Below are 18,083 nucleotides of genomic sequence, written 5' to 3' on the forward strand. Positions count from 1 at the left end.
CATGTTGCATTCTTCTTCATACTTATATTTGCACAACTGGGTACTGCCTATTTATTCATTTATTAGCCTGTACGTAAAAACAACCATAGCTTAAAGTAAAGCTAATGCAGCTTTGTTGGTATTGTCTTTACATATTTATACTTGCCACACTACAAGAGGATTTCTTTGTTGATTTTGCATGGGTTCATGAACATTTCCTCACTGACTGGTAAAGTTGTCAGTTGGTAACATTTACATATTGCCCATTGTTCTATTTTAATTTCCTGTTCACATGTTTCTTCTCATTTCATTGAACCCAAGACTGTGGTCTGGATTTCCTCCACCACTCTTCTTGATGTTTGCTGCAGCAGGAATCCGTAGTTGGGTGAGAGCTCTTAGTTTCTCTCACATCTTTGGTGCACATTTAGGCTGACAGCCCACTCTTAAAGGTACATGCCACAAATGTGCAATATTGCTGCACTTTGTGGCTGAAACTTCTACAAAAAAAGTTGTCCAATTCATTCAGACACATCATTTAAAATCATGGTTAAGCAGTAAACAAAATTAGTAAAGTTATTAATGATGCTCCATTCTGGTGAAGTACAAGTGATGGGTTTCTGTGGTTATTACTTCCCCTCTAAAAAAACATTTTTGTTTATACAGAAAAAATGTTTTGGACCCTCTGAAGGCAACATCCTATTTAAATACAAAACAAAATCACTTCATGGACTACTATACTTCAGTGAGAGACTACAGGCGACAGTTGAAAAGCTTTAAGTTGAATACAAACATAGGGTTTATTTTGTCTCCATCATCTGGTCAAAGATGGTCACAACAACTTTTTTCTGGGATGGTGTGGGTTGTGCCAATTCCTGAAATGGGTTATTCACTAGTTGGAAAAGAAACACTGATGAATAACAATCCCCTGCACAGAAATGCCTTGCTTTGAGCAACAATTTGTGTCTTATATGTTTAACTACCTACTTAATTAAATTGCATCCACTCCTGTGTTTTCGGACCGGGCTGGTGTGCAAGTAAGCCATTCAAGACGGACTGGTGCAATTAAAACTCTGCACATACATCAACCTGCACAATGAAGTTTAAACATCCAGGTGAAGCAACAATAAGCAGAACTCATTGAGTGGTGGTGGAATTACACATCTAGCTGCTTTGGAAAATAAAAACCTTATGCAGCCGTAAGGCTCAAATGTAATGCAGAAGTTTGTCTTAAAATAATGGATGATGTGGAACAAATTAAGTTCAGAATTGTGTTTTGCAAAGGAACATTGGCAAATTTCATTGATTGCTTTATAAAAAAAAACACAGTTGAGACTTGGTGTAAAATTGAAACTTGATTTATAGCTTTTATAGAACCCAAGAAACCAAAAAAGAAAAAGAATTAACAAAAAAAGATAATTTGAACTAATGATCAAACCATGACTCAACAGTTCTGATCCGATTGTTTATTGTAGCAAACAAGAAAGCGTGAAGCTAAGCAAATTTGTATACAGTTTGAGGTAAAAGAAATGCATTGTTTTAAATATTTAAAATTAATTCTTGAAAGTTCACCAAAGACCAATTTTGTCGAACAATTTCTCGTCTGCGTCCGATGCCAATATTAGAATGTAACTTTCAGAACATGCCTCATTATAGCCCAGCAGGTCAGTTCACTCAGTATATGAATGGTTAATAGATCACTTTAAATGGCTATTGATTTGAAACAATAACATTGGAGGTTTTGCTGCATAAGCATGGCTGTTTTCATCAAAATAAAAAAAAAAAGATTGTAAATGTCAAGGCTTAGCAGATTTGCTAAATGAGGACAACGTTAACTATTGTAACATTCAGTGTGTAATTTTGAAATTCCATTTACATCGATTTATTACTTTCATTTTTCATTATGCTGTGAATATATCTCAAGGTGTGTAGCATAACAGGCCTTTAAACCAGTAACTTTTGATTCTATCAGACAACAGGAGGATTAAAAAAAAAAAAATACAGAGAAGTGAAAACTAACCAAAACAAGCCAAATACACATCATCCAAAACCTCTTTAAGTACTGTAATGTAGAAACAGTTATGAAACAAAAGGCACAAGGAAATATCTTAACAATGAATGAACACATCAAAATAGAAGGTAGAATTCACTTTCACACTGACTGACTCATTGAAACCCCATTTTGTGAGGCAAGTGGTGATCTTTTCTGGAAATAGCGGACCACACCGCTGTAACCTGTGGTCCCAAAAATGTTCATAACATTTTTCTCTTTAACGCAAAGACGTTTCATATCAGTTTCACACACACATTATCAACGTCTGATTAAAATGAGAAAACGGCTCACTAAAGAAACCCGGAAGAATTTAAAGACATATTCTTTAACCTACCAATGAGATCGATGGATAAATGTTTTCATAAAGAGCTGAACTTTTTTCCTAAAAGAAGACACTACACTAGCATGGAAACACCATAGAAGGGATCTAAAGATGCGGACAACGTGTGCATTGTGTAACACGCTACTATATATATATACAAACATTATGGAAAACACTGTTCCCGATAATAAAAACATCCACTCCTACAGTGAAATATGGAGGGCACTGCCTCCGATACGGACACCCACTGGTAGGCAAAAACTACCTTTTGTTCTTTTTCACATTATGGAAGACACTGCTGCCGATAATGCTGTCAGGACGAGAGGCGTACATGTACCAAGGACCAGTACTGACAGCCAGAGGTGTGATGTGTGAGCTGGCCTCGCCTAAAAGGACCAATCCAGTGTCTCAAAGTAGTGCAGGTTTCTGAGATGTGCCTGTGTGTTCAGTGTTCAGTCCCGGCCGTCAGTCAACATGTACACTTCTTTTAAGCAGATGCTGCTTTTGCTATTTCGACAGTATAACTGTCATAATTATGGAAGGCACTGCTCCCGATAATTATACACACATTTTTTTATAAAAGGCAATAAAAAAATATTTATAGTGAACCCTGCCACTGATAAATAAATAACACAATAAATAGACATACGTTTCTGTTTCAGTGCCAGGTGGTTGGAGACCTTCTCCCTTGTTTTTTTTTTTTTTGAAAGGCCTATGGCGGTTTGCCCTCATGTCAGGAGGCAGATGATTCAGGTCATTGAGAAATTCGGATTTGTTTGTTATTATTTAGACATTTTCTAATCTGACAATAAGTGGAACAGCAGATTTCAGCACAGTATACAATTATAGCTACCAATACTAACCAGCTCAGGTTTGAACACGAGGCTCAGCGGTGGAAATACAATCAGTTTTGATTAATGATAATTATGGTAAACAGTTGGAAAGTCAGTACCTTATAATAGCATAGTGGCTATTTGAGTTTTATTCATCTCTGAGCTGGAAAACACAGCTTTCCTGTGATTATGACCCGATGATACTGTGCTGAAGAAGCCTCAATTTCACTATATTTAAGAAGCACCGCTACATGTTATTGCCATTTGAAAGTAGTCGTTACTAGCACCAAAGTATTCAGAATGTTGTATTTAAATGACACATGGTAAAATCATTTAGGAATTTCTCTTTCCAAGAGTGGAGGAGAAAAAAGTAAATTACACTTTAAACTTTCTTTTAGTTAAGGCGTAAGGCTCAAGTACATTTTTTTTAAGAATTAATGTTTGGCTTTTTGGAGAGTTTCAAAAAGAATGATGATGAGCTCATCACTCAAATGTTGAGGGTGATGACCGTCCAATTAGTTACGGCTCCACTTTTATAACTTCCTTAAATCAGCTAAATTATTTAAAAAGCTTTGCATCTGTGACTGATAGTTGTCATAAGAGGGCCAAACATGAATAAGGGAGAAGGGTGGGAAATTTACTTTTTAGATTTCATTATCCAAAGACCAGATGTCTCCTGCTAGTGAGTTGGCACAGCCCTGAACTGTCCAGGTCGCCAGGGCAAACTGGTTGTGGAACAGGTCGCCGTCCACCTCGGGGTGGTCGGTCCTGAGGGCCTCGAGGTGGTCGGACAGAGCCTTGAGAGTGTGAGATCCGGAGCCCAGCAAGATGTGGCGGTAGGGTTTCTCTCTGGGTGACACATAGGGCGACAGGAGGTTCCTTTCCACCTACAGAAACAAGAGGAACAAAACAGGATGATGAGAGAGGGAAATTTGCAATGCTTTCTCAAAAGTCACTGTTATTACTGTTTTGCTTGGACAGTTAAAATGAAGTGGCTTTTTCTTTAGTTTACCTGTAGTCTTAAAAAAAAAAATGACTTCACAGGTGACCTTTTCCTTTGATAAGTCATAAAATGCAGGCTATAGTTCATTTTCAATGCAAGAAAAGGCAGCTTCAGCATTATATATATATATTATTTTTTTTTTTTTTATGTGCCTGAAAACTTGTTTGTTAAGGATTTAGTTTGTTTCCATGTCTTTAAATATTCAACACTACAAAAAGCAACAAAGTTAAAGTTTGTGAAAACGGATTTGATTTTTTGTTTAACACTCAAGAACTAAGCTGAGCTGCCTCATCAGGACTGTGTAGGTGTGGTTCTATCAGGTTTGATGGCCGGTGATCTCACAGGTGTAATTACATTAACTCAAATTCTGATTGTGTTAATGATGTACATGACGTTATCTCTTCCCAACTGCCCAACTACCCACTTTAAACCAGTGAGAAAAACAAGGCCAAAAACAGAAAAACACAGAAATATCTAATGAAATACCCCAAACTGTTCCAACTCTGTCTTGCGACAAGCAATGGATGTCCTACATGAACACACTCTGACACAGGTTACAAGTCTTCAGGGTCTTTACCCTACAGTTCAGACATGTTAGGAGTTGACCAGGAGTGCATAGCTACAGAACTTACAGCAATAATATTGTTTTTGAACTCTGAACTCTAGTCTAGGTCTTACCATCATTATGCGGTCGTTAAGGATACGGCACATCTCGATGTCGTCCAGGTTGCTGTTCCTGATGTCTTCCACCAGGCTGCGAGCGGCGCGGCTGTAGGAGCCAGAGGCCGACATTAACCACTGCATCGTCAGGGCCTTGGGCAACAGCTGGGGCTGCATCTGGAAGCACACAAAGCACCCACGGGGGTAATTTGGTATTCTGAATAAACCAAAACTATACAGATGTGCATCTTTTGGACACATTTGGGTTACGTAATCAAACCCACATTCAGCCAAAAAACAGCAACAAAATAAATTAAAAAGGCAATAAAAAAAAAGTTAACTTGGCTACTTAAAGAGTGAATTTGAATGGAGAGTTAAATATATTTTTAAAAATCATTGATTATTTATCTCTTTGCAGACAGACGCTCAGACTCTCTGAGGCAACAACCCAAAAAGAGCCGAGTCAACAGTTGGGAAAGTTCAATCCATGTCAGCATAAAATAACAGGACACTCACCCTCTTAACAGAAATCATTTTGCTGTTAATCTGACCGACATGGGTGCGGATAATATTGTGGTACTTCATCACGTCCAGCCGCAGCAGATGATCGTGGACCAGCCTCAGCACTATGTGACCTGCGAACCGGGTCGCTATTTCAGCCAGCTGAGTCACCTGGTTGCCCGTGGCCGAGTTCAGTTTCTCCCGGGTGTCCAGCTTTGTGCCAAAGTACGAGTAGTCCTGAGAGGGGAAAGCAAGATGTTTTGATTACTACAGTTAGGGAAAATACATCCCACGATGAACCAAACTGTAACGTAATGGCTCAATGTACAAGGTTGTCCTGGGCTATGGCTATTGGCTCAAAAAGATTGATGTAACATTGTAGAAACGACAAGATGACTTACGGAGGTACCAGAGGTGAATCCAAATGAGAGTGAGGGAATGCCAGAAAAGGCAGTGAAAGGATAAGCAGGATTATCGAAGTTAAGAGGCTCCAACCTGGAAAATAAACGCATAAAAGATAATGTGAGAACCGCTTGGATGTCATTGCGATGTGTAAACACAAACTTTACCAACAGCCGGGTCACACTTACACATTTGATTCAAAACCGCCCGATGCATATCGAGTAAAGAGAGTCCCAGCCTTGTTTGGAGCGCTCACCTAAGGAGAAGACAATTGCATATGTACATTATGTTTTAACATTAACAAACAAAAGTGATAATAGTATTTAACTCATGACACTACTTCAGGCCTGTATCAAATGTACCTCTTTCAGAGTGCTCTCGATCAGACTGTGCAACATGGGACTGGCTGCCACTTTAAATCCCGCCTGACCTGGAAAAGACGATTTATATTTAGTCATTCCGAGAAATCACATATACTGTCATATTGTTGGCATAGGAAGCTTTTGATATTTAGCTGCCTGGAAACCTAAAATAAATACCTGATACAACTCTATCCAGGTTGATGTAGGTGAAGGCTTTCATGCTCAGAGAGGAAAGATAACCCTGGATATACAAAAAAAAATAATAATTATGGAATGGTCCTAACACTAATCAGTATTATTTACAGCATAAATGCTGCTGATCAAGAAAAATGCAGTTTGGGAAACTTTTCTCACCTCCAACCACTCGGTGGCGCCAACGTTCCCATATTCTCCAGCACTCCAACTGGCAAACACGATGCTTCTCCTCGGTTTGAATCCATCTGGAAGAAGAGGGGGAAAAATGCATTAAGAGAAAAGCAGAGCCTACATTAAAAGTATTTATTTTTTAATAAACATATCCTGACTCGATTATTAAATGATTATTGTTGGATTTTATGTGAACAGTAGAGCCATTCCAGGCGTATTAATAAAAATATGGCACCGTTTCACATTAAAAACTAACCATTCTTCACCATGTCCGAGATGGAACGCGCCAACTCAACAAGGACGCTGGTGCCGACGGTCGACGAAGCAAAACCTGGACCCCACGCATCCCTCTGAGCGCCGATAACCACATATCGATCTACAATAAAAAAGAAAAAAGAAGACTTTCAATTACTCATTTTCAGGAAGTCTGATGGAGATTTTAAATCTCCGTTGTTGAATAAACAACTCATTGTACCTGTATCCACAAAGCCTTTGATGACCCCAAAGACATTATTGATCCTTTTCTCAGTAAGAACGTTGTTGACCTCGACAACTATAGTATCGCTCTCCTCTCCCAGTTTGTAGCTGCCTCCCCATGCTTCCGGTTCACTCAGACCCCCCATCTGCCTGTAGGATGCAGACAATTCATAGTCACGCTAAGTCAGCTACTTCAAAGTCAACTGTAGCAGACAATCACAGCGCGAGAGGAACGTTTAACATTAAAGTACATTGTTTCAGTTTGTGCACAGCAAATGTGAGACTTACCTCCGAATGTTGGCAGCCATGCCTGCTGTGATGGTCTGGGCCAAGATTTCCGGCAGGCCTGAAGACTGGACAGGTGGAAACTGGGTGTGGTTGAAGGAGGGGAAGCCTGGGGTGTAGGGATCCCCTGAACCCATGTGGACCTGTGGGAGACGGACAGAAGAAGGTTAGATGGAAAGTTGGGTCAGGTTTGCCAACAGCTATGATTTGACATGTTGAAGGCTTTTGTGTTCCCAACTAATCTTCCCAGCAGCCTGGAGCCTTACCCTCAAACGTCTAAATTTCAAATTAAGAAATTTTGATGAAAAACATCTAACAACAATATCTAAACTCTTTTACCCAAGACTACTTTTATTAGAAATCAAATATTCCTGTTTGAGTGGGTATATTACAACCATTAGGGATGGGGGATTTTATTGATACTACTACTCTTACCATTCTATATGGTTAAGATCTTTAATACTCTTTTCTTTGTTATTTAAAAATATATATTATTTAAAAAAAAAATATTCAGAACTGGATTTAAATGCATTTATATTTCAAATATAACTAGATGTTTCTAGAGCAACAGTATGGTTTAAAACAGCAAAGTCAGGATGTACAAACTTTAGAATAATCACTGAAAACAATCTCAAATATGAAGAAAATTAGTATTTACTGTATCTCTAACAACGAGCGTCATCAACATCTACACTAGTATAATGCAGCCACACTTTCGATCACTTTGTTCATTTTGTTTCTCTCTGCCACTTCTAAAACTTCCCACGAAATCTGTCGGTTTTGGTATATAGAGGAAGATTTAAGATTTAAGTATTAAGCATGACCTTTTATTATTAATGGAATACATTGTATTTTCTGTAACTAAACAACCAATCTACTTCCTGTTTACAACACCATCCGCATGCCCATTGCACGTGAATGGTCATGTGATATTCGTTTCCAGGTGTGCTAGTATGGGCGGAAATCGGTTTCCTTTTAAAACCCCGGTTTTGAACGAAAATCGATTAGTGTGGATGTAGCCTAAGACCACTGCTCTGCCTCTGGTGCAAAGAGGGAGAAAGTGGAAACGATTGTGAGGCTGCCATTAATTGCTCAATAGCGTTATTTTATGGAAATCTCACAGGGGAAACCGCTAACTCAGTAGCAATACTCCAGCTTTTCCTCATTTAGAACCAGGGCAGCTCTAACCTCCACTAATGAACTAATGTAAAACCATTGGAAGGAATCGCCAACCGTTACTATAAAAAGCTAGTCGAGCACACAATACAAACAAAACACAGTACCACTGATTTAATATCTTCAGTACACTGAACAAACTAGATATGTACTACAAGTCTCTCTGGTTGGTTTCATTCTCCAACATTTTGCTTCTAAACTGTCAACACTCACATGTCCAAACAGCGCAGTGGACTCTCCAATAGAGTATTCAGCCGGGTCTGGGTAGATCAACACAGCGGAGGCACCCGTTTTGGCAGCATTGGCTACCTGTAAGCAAAAAGGAAAAGAGGAGTCATGGAAATTATAATTGTCACTGACAGCAAAAGCACTTGTACAAAATCACGTATTGATTCAGATTCAGATAACAGTAATATTAAAGTCACACTGAATGTATTACCAACCACCCACCTTCTCAGCAAAGCTGATCCGTCCCGCACGGACAAGCATGACCCTGTTAGTCAGGTTGATGCCCTTGTCCCTCAGCAACCTGAAGTCAATTTCCTCCCCGTAAAATGCATACAAGATGGCACCCTGTGATAAAAATAAAGAAATAACGAAACTGCATTTTTCTCAACATAATAATGGAAAAAAAAAAAAAAAAAAAAAAAAATCTCTACTTTAGCTTTTAGATTACCGTCGCTGTTCCGTTGGCACTGTAGGAGAGGAACCCCTCTGGACGCTCATCCTTCCCGGCCTTGAAAACAAATCGGTTGGAGCCAGAAGCTGGTGGGTCCTGAACCTTAACAAAATGCTCATCGGTCCAGGTGTTCATTCCGTACTCTTTAAACTTATTGAAGAACTTTGCTGCCAGAACATCATCACCTCCAGAGCCAGCCCGGTGGTTGTCACTGGAAAACTCACTAGGAAAGGAGGAATTACAACATGAGGTGAACAGAACATGGAGGCAAGAAAACTGGAAACAATGACTGACTTTTGATATTTTAATACAAATAAAGTGTGCGGTTTATACATTTACCTGAAGACAGGTTCAAATTTGGCTGCGGCAATTTTCTGAGCGAGGAGATTTTTGACATCGTCCCAGTCCATGAGGGGGGCAGCACCAGTCTCGAGGTCTATAGGTCGTACAAATGTGGGCAGAGAGTCCTCACAGATGGGAGCCAAGTCCTTCTTACGATGAACCAGGTAGCCAATCAGGTATCCTGTAAGTAGCAGTGGGTTCAAATGAAGAGCAACCGGGGACAGAAGGGAACAATGGCACCGACAGAGAGAAGGCAGTACACATCCATAACAGACAAAAGGCATCATGTCAAGCCCCAGACAGGGACACTTCTTCCTCAAATCACATCCAGTCAATTACATTTCATTAACTCATCGACTACAAGCCAAAGCCTGAATTCTAGATTGAATCCATCTGTGTTGCTCAGAGAGGGACACAGTCATACTTGAGGTATGGTTTTCTGATGATAAAAAAAAAAAAAAAAAAAAAAAAAAAAAAAAGGTGTACCCATCAGTTTCTCTTCCTGTGACTTAACCTACAACCAATATTTCAAGTTTGTGCTGGTTAAATGTCAGTGTATATCTAAAATGTGGCTTATAGCACAAAGCTGTGAGTCATCAGCATGGATAGGAAAAGACATGCTGCGTTTACTGGTGACACCATCAATACAGATTCAAAGCAGTAGTCCTAAGATTGATAATTGGGGAAAACACCAAGTTATTTGAGAGTGATGCAAACTTGATATAAACGCCGCCCCTTCTTTCATTATATAAACACCGCCCCCTCTTACCGATAATAAAGATGAGGAGGGTGGTGGAGGCCATGAAGCAGAGGTTCTTTGGTGTGCGTCTGAGATTTTGGGCCACGTAGGGTTTGCGGTTGGAGTTGTGATTGAAGTTTTCTCCCACGCCGTTTCCCCCGACCTCCTCCTCTATGTCGGACGACAGCTTCATCTCCACCTGGCTGTTATCGCCTTCCATGTTCTGGGTCAAGTTGAAACGCGTGTAGGAGTGTGGCTCCCCATTAAACTGTAATGACAGAACAATGCTGGTATGAGGACAAACCTTTAATAATAAGACAAACCTTTAATATCTAAAGAGTATATAAGTAGTTGCTAATGCCTTTAATAACATTAATAAAATCCATTACTGATGTTTATTTGATCAGTAATAAAGAAAAACGTTTGGGTTGCCATGTTGTGAGAATGCCCATTTCCTCTTTTTTCTAGCATTTATGTGTTCTTTTAGCTAGCACTTTAATTCATCAGGAATTTTTTTTCTATTTGACTAATTACTATCTGGTCCCCCCACATTAAAGATGTTTGTCGACTCATTTTTAACAGTTGGGCTAGATGTTTTTGTGGAGTAAAATAACACTTTGTTAAAATAGCAATATTTATAGCACATAATCTGACTGTGCCAATCAGAGTTTTATTTGTATTCTTTTAAGTATAATAAGTAGTAAAATACCGACAATAAATTAAGAACCAAAAGAGCTCCTGTTTATGTTTGGTTTCACTTTTGTGATTCCCCTCTCTTTCTAGCTCTCTTTTTCTTTCTCTGTCATAGTAAGGTTGTCGGGCCTAAGCTCATAGCATACAAGCTAAAAAAAGCACAACCTTGTTTAAAAATGTATTTCATGGATAATACGCATAATATGTCAAAGTCAAGTGTATAACAAAATTAACTTACAGCCGCTGCTTCCGGAGAGAAAGATGAAAAATGACTGACAATGAGCACTAAGCAGCAGGTTTTATACTGTGAGGCACTGCCAAAAGGGAAATGGAGAACTACTCACAGTTTTGGTTTCATGTAATCAAAAACGGTAAAATTGGTGTGAAAAACTTGATCACAAATAGATTGTGCTGGGTAAGGGAAAATGAAAAAAAAGTTAAACGTTGATTTAAGAATGTTGAATGATGTTTATTTTGTCATTGTTGTTCAAATCTGACCGGAAGTAGTTCACCATTGGTGGAACCAGGACGGCCGGTGCTCATTTTCAGTATCCTTAATCTTTCAGAAATGGCTGTAAATTCATTTTGTTGCCCACTTGTTTCACGCATTCTTTATTGATTCATGTTACTGTACTTATTGCACGGATAATTCAGAGTTTATAATGGAACATAATTGTGTTGTTTTTCCTCAAGAGTTACAAAAAGCAATACATAATTATTAACGTATATCCCCTTACAGTAAGCCATATTTGTAAGTATTTGTCCCTTGCAGTGATTTGAAAATATTCCCATCACTAATCTTAATCAAGATGAATTCACACTACTTAAATAACATTAACAGCACTGAAAATATTCTCATGTCACATTGCCTAAATATCATTCAGCATGGTGTTGACGAAATGTAAAAGTAATTATTATTTGTTTCCAAAATGGAAGAACAACAACATTCAATTGTGCAACAAGAGCAGTTAGAATAACACTCACTTTAGAAGTCGTAATAATGTAAAGATAGTTCTTCAGAGCAAAGCTTGTCATTTTAGGATTTAGGTTCTAATACTCACAATTTTGGATATCGTTGACCTTGCCTGGTCCATGGCTGCTTCAGTCTAAAAAAGGGAAACAAGGAAACAAGGAAAGAATAAGTAACACATCAGGCCTAAAGATAGAATGATCGTTATCACTGTTTGAGGTTTTTAGAAGTGACGATCTACCCAAACACTATCTTGAGTTTTAAAGGCCCTGTAGATGGCTAGAGATAAAATACCGTTTTTACCAGCCATTTTAAAAGGGTACAAGGGATGTATGCAATACTCCAAACAATGGATTTAAGTTGGAATTGAAGTTTTTATTTCTATACAGTGAGTTATTGTATCACTTCTGCGAATAATGGAGTGTCCAAAGAACACGTCCCACCTCTTGTCCAAACATCCACGGGGTTTCCTTTGCTGCTTACTTGAAAGGCAGCACTGTTCCTAGGCACAAAAGACCAGTGTCCAGCACAGGTCACAGGCTGCGTGCCTCCATGGGAACTCCATTGCCAGCAGAATACAATAACAGCATAACTAGCTTTGATTCAAAACATGAGCCAATCAAAGCAGAGTTTCAATTTAACAGAGTAACAAGACCTGCAACCCAAGTCTTCTGTATATTTTCTTAAATATTGTAATGCACCATCAGTGGAATAGGAGCTATGCATGTGATCAGCCTCGGGAGAGAAGCTTGTGATGTATGGTGCTTCAGCAGCAAAGGGGGCTGAGATGGGTCAAAAGCTTTATCTCTTATGTTGGATAATTACCAACGGGACCCACTTTGCTGTCATATCTCAGGCTTTTTTATGCACAGTTCTTATACATGTTACTATATACACATCAGATGAATCACCACATCTATGATAAATGCACATTAAGGTGTAAGAGGGACAATGTTACAGTATAGAATTTCTCACCGCTCAGTGAAAATTGATTTACCAATATTTGACCCATGGACATTGCAAAGTCACTTCCTGGACCGCTGTTGTTGTTCCAATGCTGGCTAAGGTTGTTTTTTTGAGTATCACCAGTGACAATTCTGTCAATCCAATGAACTATATAGCCCGATTTACAGTATTTGCCATAACTAAAGTAACCAAATACAATGTATTTATAAGGGGTATCCCTTTTTGGTTTGTCCCTAACCATTCAGTAGAGGACATTCAGTTTCGTAAACTGGTAAAGCTTCCTATCTGCAAGGAATAATAGTCAACCTCTAAAAGTAGTCAGTAGTAGGTTTAATTACGTCTATCGTTTTAGAAATGTAAAAGTATCAACATGTTTTGACCCAACTGGCTAACAATATTCAGCTTCAAACGCGGAGCACTGCAAACCTACTTGTTAAGTGATGGGATGGTAAAAACAACACTGACTCTATTCTACTGCAGTGACAATTATTTCCTTTTTGGAAGTCACACAGTTCACAACAAAAACCACCGAAAAATAAAATCACTTCCTTGTCCACCATAAAAGGCACAATGATTGGAAGTTCAGGTATGTTTTGTTCAAATACAGCTTGTACAAATTGATGTTAACAATAGAAGCAGTGCAAAGTCACGCCATGTTTCCAACAACATGTAGTTGTAGAAAGCCAACAGAGCGATTAACAACAGAAGGCCATTGAACTGGTTTGATTGTGCCTTTTTACCTCGTCTCGATCTCTTGGCAACCCTTTTCACCAAAATGAGGGCAAACCAAATGAGACGTATTTTGCAGTCAAAGCATTTGCAAAATACATTTGTAGGTGACAGGACGGTAAAACCCTCTAACAAAAAGGCATTTCCATGAAGAGTTAGTGTTTCACACAGTTTAACCTTAAACCAACAGGGTTAGTTCTTAAGCAATAAGCAAAGCAATTCTTACCCAATCCTTTATCCCAGCCACAAGTGTGCATGTCTTATCAAGCCCTGTAGTAGAGAATGATATGACCTTATGGGTTAAACCATTACCACACTTACTGAACTTTGGACTGAACAATAAAAACACTAAAAACAGAGCTTTTCGAGAGAAGAACCATCTGTTCAGTTTATTCTGTAATGAAACAAAAGTGAAGCTCAAACTGAAACCAGACAAAACGATGCCGAGCTCGCCTGGAGTGATTGAAGTGTGCCGAGCAGCCAAAAAGCAAAGAAAGAAACTCTTAATGATGCCTACGGCCCAATTTGCAAGCTCTCCGGGAATGAGATCTCAAAGTGGACATCGCGTGTGGAGAGCTGGTTTAGGCAAAGGCCAAAAAGGGAGACAAACGCTCAGTCAGGCCAGCACTAACTTGCAGCACAAAAATCTTGCCTTGCTAAACTCCAACAGCATGGAGGAAAATAAAAAATAAAAAAATCCATGTACTCAAACTACATTACAATAAAGCAAATGAGGGTGCAGCCATGTTGGCCCTGGAACCAGGCCACACAATAACTTAGCTCTGCCAATACTATATGTAGTGCAGCTAACTTTAGAACACGGAATGGACTCAGACAACCCTAGGACTTTCTTGACTTCTTCAACCTTGAAGGGGTTATACAGCCAAGAACATGACACCTAAAAAGGTCACAAACAAACAAAAAAAAAAAAAAAAGAGCACCTTCACATTTTCTTATTCTGCTTTGCACGCAACCTTGAGTTGACACATATGGACTTATAAAATGGTATCAGACCAGGCTTAGCTGCTTCGTAAAGCTAATTGCTCTCTAAGGTAGGCAGAGCGATGTCTAATCTTACATACCAAACATACCGGGGCTTAATACTTTAAGCAGATTAGCCACTTTTTCAGTTGAGAGACCTATGGATATTAGCAATATAAAACAGAACACAAATTAAGAATAAATAGGTACAAACAAGACCCTCAACAAACGTCCTTGAAAAGGGGTCACTTTGCTTGTAGCAGTCTCTGAACCACGAGTTCTATCTCCATTGAATAATTCTTAGCCAAGTGTGTGCAAAAGAGATAGTAAAAGCAGACTTGAGTCACGCCCTTCTGGGAATGACTCTGCAGGCAATACCTGTTAGACATAAATGCTAAATGACGGCACAGCCAGCTAAGCTTTAACAAGAGAGGAAGTTGGACAGAGTTCATTTATACACTGGGAACTTGTAGTCAAGGTCAAAATAATTAAAAGGATGTGAAACAGTCTGCCATTCTCTTTTCCCAAAATAATGCAGACCGAATGAAGGAATGAGACATCAACTTTAAAAAAAAAAGTAAGTTAAAAAATAAAGAAAAATAAAAAAACATGTAAGAGACTGGAAATAGTTTCAAATAAAGAAGTTCAACGTGAACATTTATTTATAACTTCAAGGGCTTCATAGCTCTGCAGACAGATTATTATCACTGTCAGTGTTTGAAAGGTGAATTTCCAGGAACGAAAATAGCTTCGTCAAAGTGTTCTTAGTAACTTAACAAATCCCTTTGAAATAAATATAACAACGGCTTCATAAAAAGTAGGTTATGGAAGCTGTGGGAAGAAGACTTTTGTTACAATATTACAACAGAACTATTGTGAATTCTGTTAAGGGTCGTTGAGAGTGGGGAAGAGGTCGGAGATGAAACAGCCCTTTATAAAATTGTTGAAGAACTGAATTGACTCTTTCACTAAATTAACTTTATCTAACATGCGTGCAATTCCAGTTAGCGGGCAGCCAATGTCGTCATTTTACAATGCTGACATGATCTTTTACCAATGATCACAAAACAAACTGCCTACCAACCTGGCATTGTGGGAGAATTGTAACTTCTGCAAGAACAATCTGTTGTCACAAATTCATAAAACTGTATGAAGTGATTTTCTCATTCCATCATTCCAACAAAAGCTACATCGTCATCTTCTTGTCACAGTGAGAGCTTTGAGACTTTCTGGGAGCCACACATCCAAATACCATACAATTAAGTAAAAACTCTGTCTAACCAGTGGTTGAGCCTTTACTGGAAACATTCACGAAGCATCAGGAAATAGCGCCGTGTTTTTTTTGTTTGTTTGTTTTGAACAGAACACAGTGTGCACCCATGTATAGGATGAGATTAAGTTATGTATAAATAATGTAGATACAGATTTTGTATGTTAAAACTTATTTCATTAATAAAATCATCAGCACACAGTTATAATAGTCTTCATAGGAAATATATCAACCTGCAGCAGACAGGCCAAGCTTAGATTAAAACTGACTAAAGTTATGGTCCCACATCAAGTAATTTTTTTTAACCAATGAACCCGTTTACTTTGTAGAATACAAACTTAAACTGAAAATGATACGGCTTAACACAAGCAAGTAAAGATATGTACAAACCAGTATAAGATATTTTATTAAGGAATTCAATTTAAAATGTGTCTCTGATTAAAATCCCCAGTTATCATTAACAATACAAGTTTAAGAAAGCCCCCTTAGTGGTGGCAAAAACTTAAAACACTACATCACAGATGTGTCTCATCCACTGTTTCCTGGCAACTTTGTCAAACTTTGCGTGGTGAACAAAGGCACAGAGTACGAGAAAAAAAAAAAGAAACAAAAAGAAATGGTGAGAAAAAGAGAGCAACGGTAGGGGCAGCAGGAGAGGAGGAGGAGAGGAGAAGGGGTCAGGGGCGCGTAAGTCATTGTGCTGTGGCAAATCATGTGAGAGTCACAATGGGGAAAAGCTCCAAGCAGCTGATGGGAACAACTCGCCAGAATTAGAACAGTGAGGCAGGCAAATCCCATGTATTGGGCCTGCACAAGTATTATTAAAAAAACAGCAGCACATTCTGAATTATAGACATGAGCTGCAAGACAGGATGTAGTTCCATCCTATGCAGAGGAGATGATGAGCTCTTGTCAGTTTTGGTTTTCCTTTTTCACAATAATGCACGCTCTGGTAGTCATTTCAACCTCCTTTGAACAGAGGGCTCCCGCCAGATGGCACCAGGGTGTCTATCAGGTACACACACACTAACATCTTCAACTTAAAATGTTGAGGCGGGAGAAGATACGCTCAAATGACTCAAATAAATAAAAGATAGATACTAACATGCGTTTTCTTAACACTGCTATCCTAAATAAGAAGATTTATCTGTTTTACGCCCTATGTGACCTTAAATGACATTAATAAATTGCTTTTTTTTCCCCCCAGGACAAAGGATGGCAACAGTTAGGCTTATCAGTTCAACTTCTGTGTTGTATGTTTAAGTCATGACTAATATTACGCCTTAGGGACAACTCATCCATAACCAAATGTAGCTCCAGTTCCACCATATGTTAACAAAAGCTACTGTCAAATGCTGTTTTAAGCTTCCCCCTAAAATCTGGACAAGCAGGTTAGATTATTTAACAACACTAGTCCAGACTGGAGGGTCACAGCTATGCATGTTGGAGTAAAAATAGCTTATCTGTGCAGCAGCCTATTATTACAGACTGTCAAGGTCAGGAAACAGGGCCAGTGTAATGTCTACCTACTGACACGGTTACCCCCCCCTGAGCAGGAAGAGGCGTTCAGGGACGCATTTCACACCGGCATGGAGGCAGCTCACGTTCAGCTTAAAACACACGACTACCTGCTTTCCTCTCATTATGGCTCTCTCCCTTGTTGCATTGGTAAACGTGACAGCCAACAATGTGAGTAACGATTCCTGCCTACAGTACGAGGAATCAGGAAACACGTCTCCAGACAAGTGCACCATGTGGCTCAGCCCCGCATCCGCTGCTGTAACATTGTGCTTTCTTATAAACACGCTCGGAAGGCGACAGTGTTAACATGTCATTCATAAAAGGCAACGCAATTGAAAGCAACTTCAAAATGAGCGAATTAAACATGCGATGCGTTTGTAAATGCGTTCACACACTCGCAACAGAAATATGAAGGCGTATGTCCTTCCGCTGATAAAGAGTATTGTAGAGTTAGCGTTATATTTGAGTACAGCTAGATTATCCATGTTGGATAAACTCTCACCTTTTTTTTTTTTTTTTCAACACAGTTAAAACGGAATGGCTTCTTCCGTGGCCGCCTTTGACACGAGGTTTCTCCCCTTGCAGCTTTCTTGCTATCTGGTGTTCCTCAGCCGGTGCCCTTGACCATGCTGCTTCCAGTTAAACCAATCAGATTGTTCCGTGTATACTACAAGAGGCGTAGCCAGAACTGCACTTCCTATCGCGAGATCTTTCCCACCATATGCTTTTTTTTTTTTTTTTTTTTTGACACTGTCAGTATGGGTTAAAAACATAACA

At 39.1% G+C, this 18,083-nt stretch overlaps 1 protein-coding gene across 3 annotated transcripts; it reads right to left on the minus strand.

Moving 5' to 3' along the window:
* Window positions 1-1,427: 1,427 nt before the first annotated feature.
* On the minus strand, window positions 1,428-17,930 carry LOC129089051 (transferrin receptor protein 1-like). 3 transcript variants are annotated; one of them, XM_054596388.1, is made up of 18 exons: window positions 17,812-17,930; window positions 11,931-11,976; window positions 10,207-10,444; window positions 9,435-9,618; window positions 9,093-9,318; window positions 8,867-8,989; window positions 8,630-8,725; window positions 7,244-7,383; window positions 6,954-7,105; window positions 6,735-6,854; window positions 6,467-6,552; window positions 6,290-6,353; window positions 6,113-6,180; window positions 5,939-6,006; window positions 5,750-5,843; window positions 5,364-5,585; window positions 4,866-5,024; window positions 1,428-4,071 (listed from the first exon to the last, which is right to left on the minus strand). In XM_054596388.1, exons 2-18 carry the CDS (start codon window positions 11,961-11,963, stop codon window positions 3,829-3,831), a joined length of 2,316 nt encoding a protein of 771 aa, XP_054452363.1. In that variant the 5' UTR covers window positions 11,964-11,976; window positions 17,812-17,930; the 3' UTR covers window positions 1,428-3,828. The 3 variants fall into 3 exon arrangements, with proteins under 3 accessions (XP_054452363.1, XP_054452362.1, XP_054452361.1); XM_054596387.1 differs by having other exon boundaries at window positions 11,931-11,975; window positions 17,809-17,930; XM_054596386.1 differs by lacking the exon at window positions 17,812-17,930 and adding an exon at window positions 12,283-12,312 and having other exon boundaries at window positions 11,931-11,975.
* Between the last annotated feature and the right edge of the window lie 153 nt (window positions 17,931-18,083).

The sequence above is a fragment of the Anoplopoma fimbria genome, chromosome 3 (assembly GCF_027596085.1).
Source record: "Anoplopoma fimbria isolate UVic2021 breed Golden Eagle Sablefish chromosome 3, Afim_UVic_2022, whole genome shotgun sequence".
Taxonomy (NCBI): Eukaryota; Metazoa; Chordata; class Actinopteri; order Perciformes; family Anoplopomatidae; genus Anoplopoma; species Anoplopoma fimbria.

Excerpts from the sequence above, each read along its gene's own strand:
- LOC129089051 (XM_054596386.1), bottom strand. Across the intron at positions 8,726-8,866 it reads GGATCAGCTTTGCTGAGAAG|GTAGCCAATGCTGCCAAAAC; the intron begins GTGGGTGGTTGG and ends TTTTGCTTACAG. Across the intron at positions 5,025-5,363 it reads AAATGATTTCTGTTAAGAGG|ATGCAGCCCCAGCTGTTGCC; the intron begins GTGAGTGTCCTG and ends GTGTGCTTCCAG.